General features: G+C 37.6%; 1 protein-coding gene across 1 annotated transcript; it reads right to left on the bottom strand.

The window, feature by feature from the left end:
- Nucleotides 1-270: 270 nt before the first annotated feature.
- Nucleotides 271-10773, bottom strand: LOC140855533 (DEAD-box ATP-dependent RNA helicase 53-like). The gene is made up of 8 exons (XM_073251429.1): nt 10225-10773; nt 5343-5470; nt 4796-5204; nt 3367-3465; nt 2991-3215; nt 2005-2166; nt 826-1395; nt 271-678 (listed from the first exon to the last, which is right to left on the bottom strand). Exons 1-7 carry the CDS (start codon nt 10642-10644, stop codon nt 853-855), a joined length of 1986 nt encoding a protein of 661 aa, XP_073107530.1. The 5' UTR covers nt 10645-10773; the 3' UTR covers nt 271-678; nt 826-852.
- Nucleotides 10774-11312: the final 539 nt, after the last annotated feature.

Here is an 11312-nt window from a genome sequence, read left to right as displayed (position 1 = left end):
TCAACACTCCCACGTGGCATAAGAGTGTGTTAAGTGACGCCTAAAATTGCCCTATCATAGGATGATTTTTTTTCGAACAGCACTTTTGTAAATATTTTTTGAAGAACATTATTTTTATAAATTATTTTAAAATTAATAAAAAATTAATAAAAATTATAATTTTTATGCGTAAAGAATTAACTAAAATGGAAGCTGTTCTTCTTAGAAACAAATAATGGAAGCTACTGACATTGTGGGAGTTAAAAGGCATAAGACCAGTCAGCCAACAAATCCAGATGAAGCATTATCAAAATGCCATCCTCTTTTATGATAGGAAAATGATAAGACACGGTACAGGGCGAACCAAAATAAAACTTCTAGAAACGGATGTCACATGTGATTCTTGGTATAGACTACAGGTATACAGCTCCACAAACCACCAATCATACATCAATTCATGATAGAAGCATGAAAATTACAATCCTTCTAGTAGTTAAAAGAACCTGAAGCTTTATAGACTTTTGCATATCTAGCTGTAAACTTGTCCTTAGACCCTCGTGGTGGAGAAATGAAGCCGATGCTGATCCCTCACCGAATAGCCAACAGGCTGCTGTTGCTGTTGTCTGGAAATCAGACCTCCAGGAATACTGCCATCCACCACCCATCAAACCAACGGAATGGCATCAAACAGTGGAAAGCCTGTTACCAACAAAAAGCAGCAACATAAAGCTTGGGAAGTGAATCAATTTGCCAGAATCACTAGGCTATTCACTGGTGAAATACGAGTTGTCACAGGGTAAGAATTAAAGTACAAAGACTGCATCTGTCGAAAGCAGGCATACTTACAGTTTCAATATTAAGTAGAATTTTAGCCTATGATGAACTCATAGAAGATCTTCCTGGCCAAGCATCATCAGCATTATCCTTCCCAGAATCTCCATTGTAACTGCCAAAATTGCCCGCGCCCGGTCCACCAAAGCCACCATTTGTGCTGGAGCTGCTGAAACCGCTAGAACGGCCAAAACCAGAGTTGCCAAAACTACCAAAATGTCCTGAGCTAGAATCACCGGAGCTGCCGAAACGCCCGGAAGTGGAATCTCCAAAACCACCAGCACGCCTTGAACTTGAGTCACCAAAACCACCAGATCTGCCAAAGCTCGAACCACCAAACCCACCATATCGACCTGAACTAGAACCACCAAAGGAACCAGAACGGCCTGACCCAGATTCACCATATCTATTGCTGCGGCCAGAGGGACCACCAAAGCCACCAGAACGGCCAAATCCAGACCCACCAGAACCACCCCCACGACCAAAACCTGAGCCACCCATTCGGCCACCTCCATAGGTGTCAAACCGACCACCCATGCCACCAAACATGTCTTCACCTCCCCCTTCTACCATAATTCTTGGAAGCTGAAATAAACAAAAAGGATATAAGGTGGCAGTCATGCTAAACAAGTTCCCCATGGATTTTTTGATATAAAGAAAAAGCAAAATGACTACAATACAAATGTCAATACTAGCATGATCAATAAGCCGCAAATCACGTATATGAATGTATGTACAAGTATGTATGCATATGTATGTATGTTTATGTATGTTTGTGTTTGTGTGTATATCTATGTATATCTAATATGTGCGCGCGCGCGCGCACACACATAAAAGGCATCAGTCATTTCCATTAACCATATCCATTTGGCATATCCATCAGGTCCACGCAATCACCATATGGAGAACTTGATTAGCCTTTTGGCTTCCAGTAAACTTAGTACGCACCTTTAAAGAATCTGATAACTGAAACAAGAAATACATGATTATATTCAAAATTATTACAATAGCATAATGCCTTAAATATACATTTTTAGCCTTGAACCAGAAGTATGCTATAGCATAACCTCAACACTATGCAATTTTGTGATAAACAACCAGTGTTATTGTTTGGCACGTGCAAAGTGGATCATGTTTAGTGTGTTATAATAAACGAACCTTAAGAGTAAAATTTAAGTAGAAAAACAACCGTACCTCAGTAAACTTGCATCCAACATCTCGCTCAATGGTCCTGACAGCTCGAGTTTGCTCATTAGTGTAAATAAGAATGGCACGTCCTTTCTTCCCAGCTCGCCCTGTTCGACCAGATCTGTGAACAAATAGCTCAGAACTGTTCGGTAGTTCATAATGTAACACCTGGGTAAGAAAGGAGGGGCAGATAAGCAAAAAGGAAAAAAGTCTAGTAAAGCAATCTCCAGCAATGAATCAGTATAATAGGGAGGGGAACTCATCGGCATCCATAATATCTAAGATACAAACATAAACAAATCGTATGCATTCTTATGCGCCTTCCCTTTCTACTAAAACCTTTGGATCCGGTAGAAACAAAAGACAACAGACATCATTAATGCCCATGAATAACCAAAAACATCACCCTGCATTTTTGGTAAATATTGAACCAGTACCAACCAGCCCAATTGTGAGCTTCAGAATCAGCCTCTTGAATTTGAATAGATGCATTTCCAAAACTGGGCCAACCAACTGGAGATTTGTGTTGCTGATCTTATTTGTCAGTAATCAAGAATGAAGTTCATGTGGTTCCTTGAATAATATTCCCTTAGCAATCATTTGGCAAGCATTTGGTGCAAATTTTTTGACATAGAAAGCATTCAAACACGATCCACTGCTAGGCAAGATGATTAAAAGGCAGCTTAAAGTGCAACATAACCAATGCAACTAGTAACTTGCCCATAAGATGATTAAAGTATGTCCTCATTGCTAAATCAGGCTCCTATCCTTATGCAAGATAGCGAAAGAAAAGAATTAAACAGCCAAGAAAGCATGTAAAATTTTCTTTTCCAAACCATATATAAATTGATAATCAAATGATCCTTCAACAAAATTTAGTCAATGGAAATAATGAAATGCTTTTATAAGAACAAGTAGATATCATTAGAACTCCAAATACAAGTAGACAAATGCCATTTAAACTCAAAACTTTGAAAAGTGAAAATACTTACCAAATCAACATTAGGTATATCCAATCCACGAGCAGCAACATCCGTAGCTATTAAAATATTAAAGCGACCATCCCGAAAGCCAGCAAGTGTTCTTTCTCTCTGATTCTGTGAAATGTCTCCATGAAGAGCCTCACATTCGAATCTCCGACCCATAGCATAGGCCAGCCGATCCGCATCACGTTTTGTTTGAGTGAACACTATGCATTTGCCTCCTTTAGCATGTTCCTATAAAAGAAACATCCAGAAGAATGAATTTTACATGCTGTGCTCAACAAAGGTGTGGTCAAGTTGCAAAAGAGTAGCAGGACCAGTTGGGCAATCCCCAACATCCCCCCCCCCCTTCCAAACAAAAATTGATGACCCAACAAACGTGCACCTTTATTAATGACCCAAGAATTGATGGCTTTGCATAATTATCTGAAGCAATTGAGTAAAGAGTAATTCCTTCTGGTAATTTTTGATCAGAGTCACCAACCTGCAAGGAAAAAAAAAATCCTCAATTAGTTCCAGCAATAAGATGCTTCTCTTAATAAATATCAAATAAAATTACAGATAACAAATTACTTATTATAAAATAGAATAAGGTTTAATATGCTTGCATCTGCAAGTGAGGGTTTTGGGATGTTGTACAAAGGGGGCCAGAAGTAAGAGACATTTGAGAGCAGATGGGATTTGTCATCGAAAAATTGCGAAGAGAATTCTCATAGATGAGCATTTCATCATTTAGAAATAATTTAAATATATTATAAAATTTCTATATGTCGACATGTACTATTTGGTAAAAGTGTTCCACACGTAAATCTCATAAGATGATACTATATGCATGCTTCCACTCTCTTATAGTGGACCCTGCATCTAATTCAAGCAAGGTCTGCATACTAAGTGAGGAAAGATGTGCTTCATGCCACAAGTAGGCTAATCTTGTGTACATAGACATGTTGAATTAGCCTTTCTCTTCAAACAGGAAAATCAATAAAACAGAGTATTTATTTCAATTTAAATCCATAGACCAAAAATAAAAAAGTAGAGTTTGACAAATCAGATAAAATCATGCAAGTGGTACTGTGCTAATCACATTCCAGCATTGTCAGGGTGAAATATCCTACTGTACAACAAGAAGCTAGGCCATGTAATTTATGTTAAATAGTGCAAATATAATATGGTGGTGTAGCGTTATATGGTCCAAGCAAAAGAAAGAATGTAGTGTAAATATATGATTTAACATGGAAAGTTATTAAGCCTTTAGAAAAGTTCAGTAGTTCCATCTATGAGGATAGGGCAATAAAGAATCTATACAGTGGTAAGGCGACCTGCAACCAAGGACATATGCAAACCATGAAACAAGAGTCCGGGTTTTTTCCTTGTAACAATAAGCAAATTGCACAAACATTATAACCTAAAATCCAAAAATAGAGTATGATGCAGGACACTGCAAAGCTTGCAATGACTGGAGACTCCTAAAATGAAGTGAAAGGCAAAGAACTGAAATAGGCAACCCTAACTAATGGTGACAATGTCTATAAATTATGGCTAAGAAACTCAGCCAAGTCCATATTCAAAGCCAAAAGGAAAAAAAAATAACCATTCTTCTCTTCTTGAAAGGCATTGCTTAATCTGTTAATCATTTTTCTTTGGATACAATGGAGATGAAGCAAAAGCTTTCAGAAAGATACAACATCTTAGAAATATTTTCACAAAAAATGACAATGTTCCACATCCACTAACTTGATTCAAGATAGAGATGAAAGCATTCATGTGAGATCCCTATAAGCTAACATAAACAATAGATGACTTATAACACTTACAAGGTCAATAGTAACTGGATCTTTTAAGTATTTCTGCGTAAGCCTTCTAATCCAACTTGGCATTGTTGCAGAGAACATCATGCTTTGGCGGTTCGGGGGTAATTTTTCCAATATTATCTCTACATCTTCATCAAAGCCCACAGCAAGCATCTGATCAGCTTCATCAAGAACAACAAATTGGACTTCTGACAAATTTAAGGCACCCCTGTTCAGCAAATCAATAATTCGGCCTGGAGTTCCTACTACAACATCAACACCATAATCAAGTGTTCTCATTTGCCTCTGAATTGGTACACCCCCATAGACACAGAGGGTGTCCAAGGGGGCAGATTCCCTGAATTCCTTCTCCACTTGTCGAGCAAGTTCTCTAGTAGGTGCCAAGACTATGGCCAAAGGATTCCTACCTCGCCTGCAAATGTCAATGGAAATGCATAATCATTACAATACATTATCTTCGTTAAACAGATGAAAACTAGTGGTATTTCTTGATTGCATACGATTTCATATAACTAACAGATTTTTCGCTTGTTGTCACCAATGAACTAACCCGTGTTTAGCATTAAAGCGGATAATTTTATCCATGATAGGAATACCAAAAGCAAGGGTTTTCCCTGTCCCGGTCCTCGCACGACCAATCATGTCCCGTCCTTGCATTGCTGGCTCAAGGACAGCTTTCTAGACAATAAGCCAAAACCAATGTTAACCAAAATAATGATAGCATCCCATAGTTGAGGACAATTTTACATGCATATACAAATTCAGTAACAAAAGAATAAAACAGTATAATGCTGATTAAAACACAAAATAATCAAAATCGGTGTATTCAAACAAAGACATAAATATGCCTGATTATGTGTTTGGGCTAGGAGTATCCTGCTAAAGAACACATCACCATCAAAAGAAAAAAAACACTAAAGCAGTTAGTTTGGTTATTGTAGCAGTCAAGGTCTTAAGTACCAGTTTGGGTACACATATTGGTACACAAAATGTACAGTGTTAGTATGATGGTACAGTTCTTCATACCAACATTCATACAAGAGGCTTAACAGGTATCAGTGCCCTACAGGTACAGTATCCAAATCTGGAACAGACTGGTACACTCCAATACTTGAAACCAAGACAGAAATACACATGAAACTAAGACTGCTATAATCTAATTTAATTTAAACAATATTTCCTATCTACATCCTCTGGCTTCGTCTTAGTCACATAAAAATAAATAAATAACTGGCATAGGTAACAGTAGAAGTACCATCACTCTCAGTACTGCACCAGTCTCTATACCTTACAATATATGTTCTAGCAGGTTCCAACATGAAACATCCTTGCAACTTATAGGGAAGGAAGCTGATATATACATGGAGTACATCAACAAAGTATGAAGGAGGATGACATCTAGAAAAGCAATTACACAAGCCCAAGTCCTTGATGCATTTATGTACAGCAATTGAGTAAACAGTGACACAGTACAACAAACAACTTCCTACCATAAGAGCCAGTCATCACATAGCAGATAAATCTTTTAAAGATTAGACACCATAAACATAAAATTAAGTAATGAAATCCACGTATGACTATTCCCCCTCATTAAGTATTGAATGTCCACAACGGACTCATCAACATACTACATGTATGCGTGCACGTGTGTCTGTGTAGTAGAGCTACCATATGGGCATCTACATAACAGCCCAAATAAGGTTGGTCCAAATCAGACAAGCCCTCAATATAGACCAGTAAGTGCATAAGAAATGCACATCTACGGATCTCAAAATCACATGATTCTTTAATGATAAGTAGTTTAGAAATAGTAGATCATATCCAACAACTCGAATAATTAGTGTCGGGTCTTCAATTGTCTATCTGGACCAACATTATTTGGACTATTATGTGGGCACCTATGGATTTGCTTCACTTTATACACACACACATATATATACATACATACACATATATAGATATATACATATACATACATACATACATACATACATTATACATACATACATTATATATATATATATATATATATATATATATATATATATATATATATATATATATATGTATATATATTATTTACTATCAAAAAAGTCATGTGATTTAGAGATCTCTAGTTTATACAACAAACGATCAAAAAAATATGCATCATTTCCTGTTATTCATAATATCACTTTTTCTCTTTTTACCATTTGTTGCATAAACTAGAGATCTCTAAATCACATGATATTTTGACAAGGAGCAATTTAGAGATGGTAGACCACATCCAACAACTCAGATCATCAATGTCAGTACCCTAATCATAAGATAAGGACTGACCTTATCAAGGTAGTTGTGTGGGCACCCACAAATTAGCTTTACTTTATATGAATACACTCACAACAGACATATACATATGGGCATGCATATTTGTATATGTATAGTTATACATATATGTCCACATGTACATGTCCATCTACATGTACACGTATATGTCTACATGTCAAAAGGCTATAGTTTTTCTTAAAAATCTAGTATCATTTATAGCGATTAGCATCATGATTATATGCTTAATCCTTCCACAACACCTTTTTGTCTAAAGTGATGCTCCAAGGCCAACCCTTATATGATGGTAAATGGCTTGGATGATGATACCTACAATGAAGATGTTGACCATCAAAAAATATGATAAATGCCCTTATCAATGAAATACATGAACAGTTCTTTGCAGATTTTGTTGAAAGGGCTTGCATTGACACAACATGCAACAAAACCCTTGTGACAAACTCGGCAGCTTATTTGCAACCAGACTACAATTACATGATAATAGGTGTACAGTATGCATCAACTGCAATCTGATGACTGCAGTCCCAATTGGAATTATTAGTAGTATTGCTAAACATATTTGACACAAATAAACAAACAAATAGGGCATATAGCAAGCTAATAGGTTCTGGCCATTTCTTTCAACTTGTCATTTCATGAAAACAAGAAAGATCAGTCCTTAATATTTCTACTTCTTTTTTCTTAAGGTTGTACATGAGTATTGAATTGCTAGAAAAGTTCATAGGAATGCCTTTTTTATTCTGCTCAGCAGACAAAGTAACACTTGGACAACACTAGAGTCTGCATCCATTGAGAAGGTCATTGAAACACCACAAAAGAATCTTTTTGGCAATAAAGAATTAGTTGGAATCTTGTAAAATTATCAACATCTAGTAGCACGGCATTTGAAAACGATATATCAAATCTCACAGAGAGCAAACCAATGCCATTGTGCATCATTTTTTGCACTGGGGTTCATTATGTTTGGTACAGAATTTATACGTAAACAAATGCATACTAACATGGACCTCAAATTTTATTGAGATCATCATGCAATTCCATATTCCTATCCATGGACCTGAATTTCTGCTAGATGTTCTTATGTGTGCTCTCCCATATCAAGCTGCTAAACTGTAGCATGCAATGAGATTTCAACCGCAAGGTTACTGGTCCTATTTCAGCCAGACTGCTCTTCTCTTATGATGTGCTGGTCATCAATCCAAATCTATCCAATATATAGATATTTATAAAGAAAGATAAATATATATTTATATATAAATATATGTTTTTTATATATTTATTTAGTCAAACTCTCGAAAGTCGTCATTCATATCTTTGTCCTTCTTTCTGCACTGAATAGTGGTGGACCCCCTTTGACTTTTAATTCTCAGATAGGGAAATCCTTGTTTATTGGCTACGAACAACTATAGGATTGTGGCAGGTTGGACTACCGAGTCTTAGCTAAAGGCTTCACAATGTAAATCAACTCTAGAAATATAATTTGAATTTTAAAAAAAAAAACTGTTAGAAATGTTTGCCAAAGAGAACTAATGAACAAAAAGCTAATTTTCCCTAGTTTGATTGTTAATTTCTTTATATAAGTCATGGGATCAGAGTTTTAACACTCTACCCAAATGAATTGGCTTATTTGAAAGAAGCCTTGTTCTTTGGAGGATTTATCTTGTGTATCATACTCCATGGTTCCACTCCACAAAAATTCCTTATCATTCACTTGAAGCTCATCCTCTTGATGACAAATGACCCACTTGCCTTGAAATGACCTAAATTAATAGAGAAATCCTAAGTCAATGGACCTTTTAAGTTCAGTTTCTACAACTGTATAATCATTCTACCCATAAAGGGATTGTTTCACGGGATCTCAATAATACCAAGTAAAAGAAAATAGTGATTAGCTTATATGGTTACTAAGTTCATACTAGTTGAAACAGAAGATCATTAAATAAGCCAGCAAATCTAGATTCTTATATCCACTTGTGAGGTCCTCATCATATGATACATTTAAGATTCATCTACCTAGAGATCATTATATATCCAGAGAAGCATGTAGAAGAAGCTTTTACTATTTGGGAAGAGGCTAGGCCCATAGCTAAAAAACCTACTTTCTTGTGATTCCAATGTTCATTTGAACATGAAATTTAATCCTACAAATAGATCCCAACAGACAAATGATGTTAGAAACTAGCAAAAGAGGGAGAACTGTAATTTGATTGATCAAAGTAATGTTTAATAATCAGGATCATAAAAATGGTCATGAAGTGAATGACAAGAGATGTAAACAACCTAAGTTGCAGCATTATCTTACTCGCAAGCATGGTTAAAGAAAAATGTCCTCGAAGTGATGAGGAACTTTATGCACCCCTTCCCATTTGGTTCGGCTAAAGCTTTCAATTGGAGCACAAGTACATTAAGTAACGGACATTTCTTTTAAGGTATGCATAGTTTGAGGAGAGAAGGAATGTATTGATAGTAGCAAGTAGTTAGCCACGATTTATCAGGCCTAGCAATGTTTCAGGATAGTATTACCTATATTTATGGATGTCACGTGGGTTTTTTCCTTAAAGGCATCATGGATGAAGAGGAGATGATCTAAATCAAAATTGATTGAGATGATCTAAACTAAAATTGGTTGAAGTTGTGATTAAAATAAATGTTTGCATGTTCCATGCACCAATTCAAATGGAGTCTATGAAGCGTAAATCCATTTTCTCACCGACTCTGTAAAATCTAACTTTTGAACTACAAGATTGCTCGTTGAAAATTCTCAATCCGACCATCATCTATTCCATTTCAGCAAACCCGGATTGAACCAGCTACAGGATCAATACTTGCATGTCCAACAGATTTACACTTAAAATAATAATCTAAAATCCAGTGACTTTTACAAGTAACCATACGTTAACAGAGTTACTTACTGAAAGCAAAAGCATCCCACGGTCCCACTCATTCCTGGACAATTACTCTAGCAAATGGAGACTTCCAATTCCAAAGCAAATAACAGAGAAGAACAGAAACAATTTTTTGCCCGAATTGTTCAAATTCCACCCGGCATATAACAAAATGTAAAACGTTCAAAACCAATAAAAACCTCCCAATAGAAGCACAAATACCTGTATAGGGAAAAGCTTCGTGATTCCCTTCCTCGCGAGATCAGAGACAATCTCCTGCGAGATCCCCAGCCTGGCGATTTCCAGCCCCTCGTCCCCTCTCTTCGCACTCCCCTTCTCCTCATCATAGAACTCCTCCACGGCGTACTCCGCCCGCGCGACGTCCGTAGCCCTGAATCCCAGCTGCCCCGCCGAGAAATGGAACTCCCTCTTTCGAAGGCCACCCGACCCGAGCTTCTCTGCAGCCGCGAAGCCATGAAACGGATGGGATGCACGGGAAACGGCGGCGGAACCGGAGGAGAAGGGCTCCGCCGGGATCAACGAGGGCAAACGGAGTAATTCCGACGAGACGAGGGCGGCTAGGGTTTGCCGAGACGCCGAAGAGACGATCGAGGCCGACCTCCGCAACAAGTAATTCATCATCTTGGGTAGAACCCCTGGAGGGAGAGAGGAGGAAGAAAAACACCAGAAAAGAGACAGGGTTTTGGGGAAGAGAAGGAACGAGAATGAAAGAGGGAGGCTGGAGATGGTATAAACCCCGCAGGAAGGGTTTTGCGAGGGGAGAAGATATTTTTGCGCGACAATCGGAGAGGGCTTGAATGGCCAGAATCGGGTCGTGAGTACGCCAGCCCGTTTGTTGCACTTGGGCTGGCAAACACGTCTGGTCTGAAATTGGCTCACGACCGGTCCAAGCCCCCGGTCCGGTCGTTCTTACATTAGCTGGACAAATACATGTTAGAGTCGCTGACCTCTCAAGTTTTCACAAAAATATTTAGATTTCAAAATTTTAAAACCTCCAGTTACCACCATCTAGTTAATTTTTTATAGCGATGTGATCCAATTGCCCATCTTTGTTAAAACTAGGTTTGGCATAAATCATCACATGATCCGTTAACAAACAACTGTTGTTATTCCTAATATATTCCTCTCCCTCTTTAAGCTTAAGGAGGGAGAGATATGGTAATTGATAAGTCCGACCATCAATTGATCTTCCATTGCCATTCCTACCACCATCGGTGGTTTCTCCTCATCTTTCTCAACCATCACTGTCGATTACTATCACTGAAAACCCTAACACTAAACCACTATGC

Source organism: Elaeis guineensis, chromosome 2 (assembly GCF_000442705.2).
Source record: "Elaeis guineensis isolate ETL-2024a chromosome 2, EG11, whole genome shotgun sequence".
NCBI classification, from domain to species: Eukaryota; Viridiplantae; Streptophyta; class Magnoliopsida; order Arecales; family Arecaceae; genus Elaeis; species Elaeis guineensis.
The sequence above is the reverse complement of the archived record's forward strand: the minus strand, read 5'-3'. Positions and strand labels throughout refer to the sequence as shown.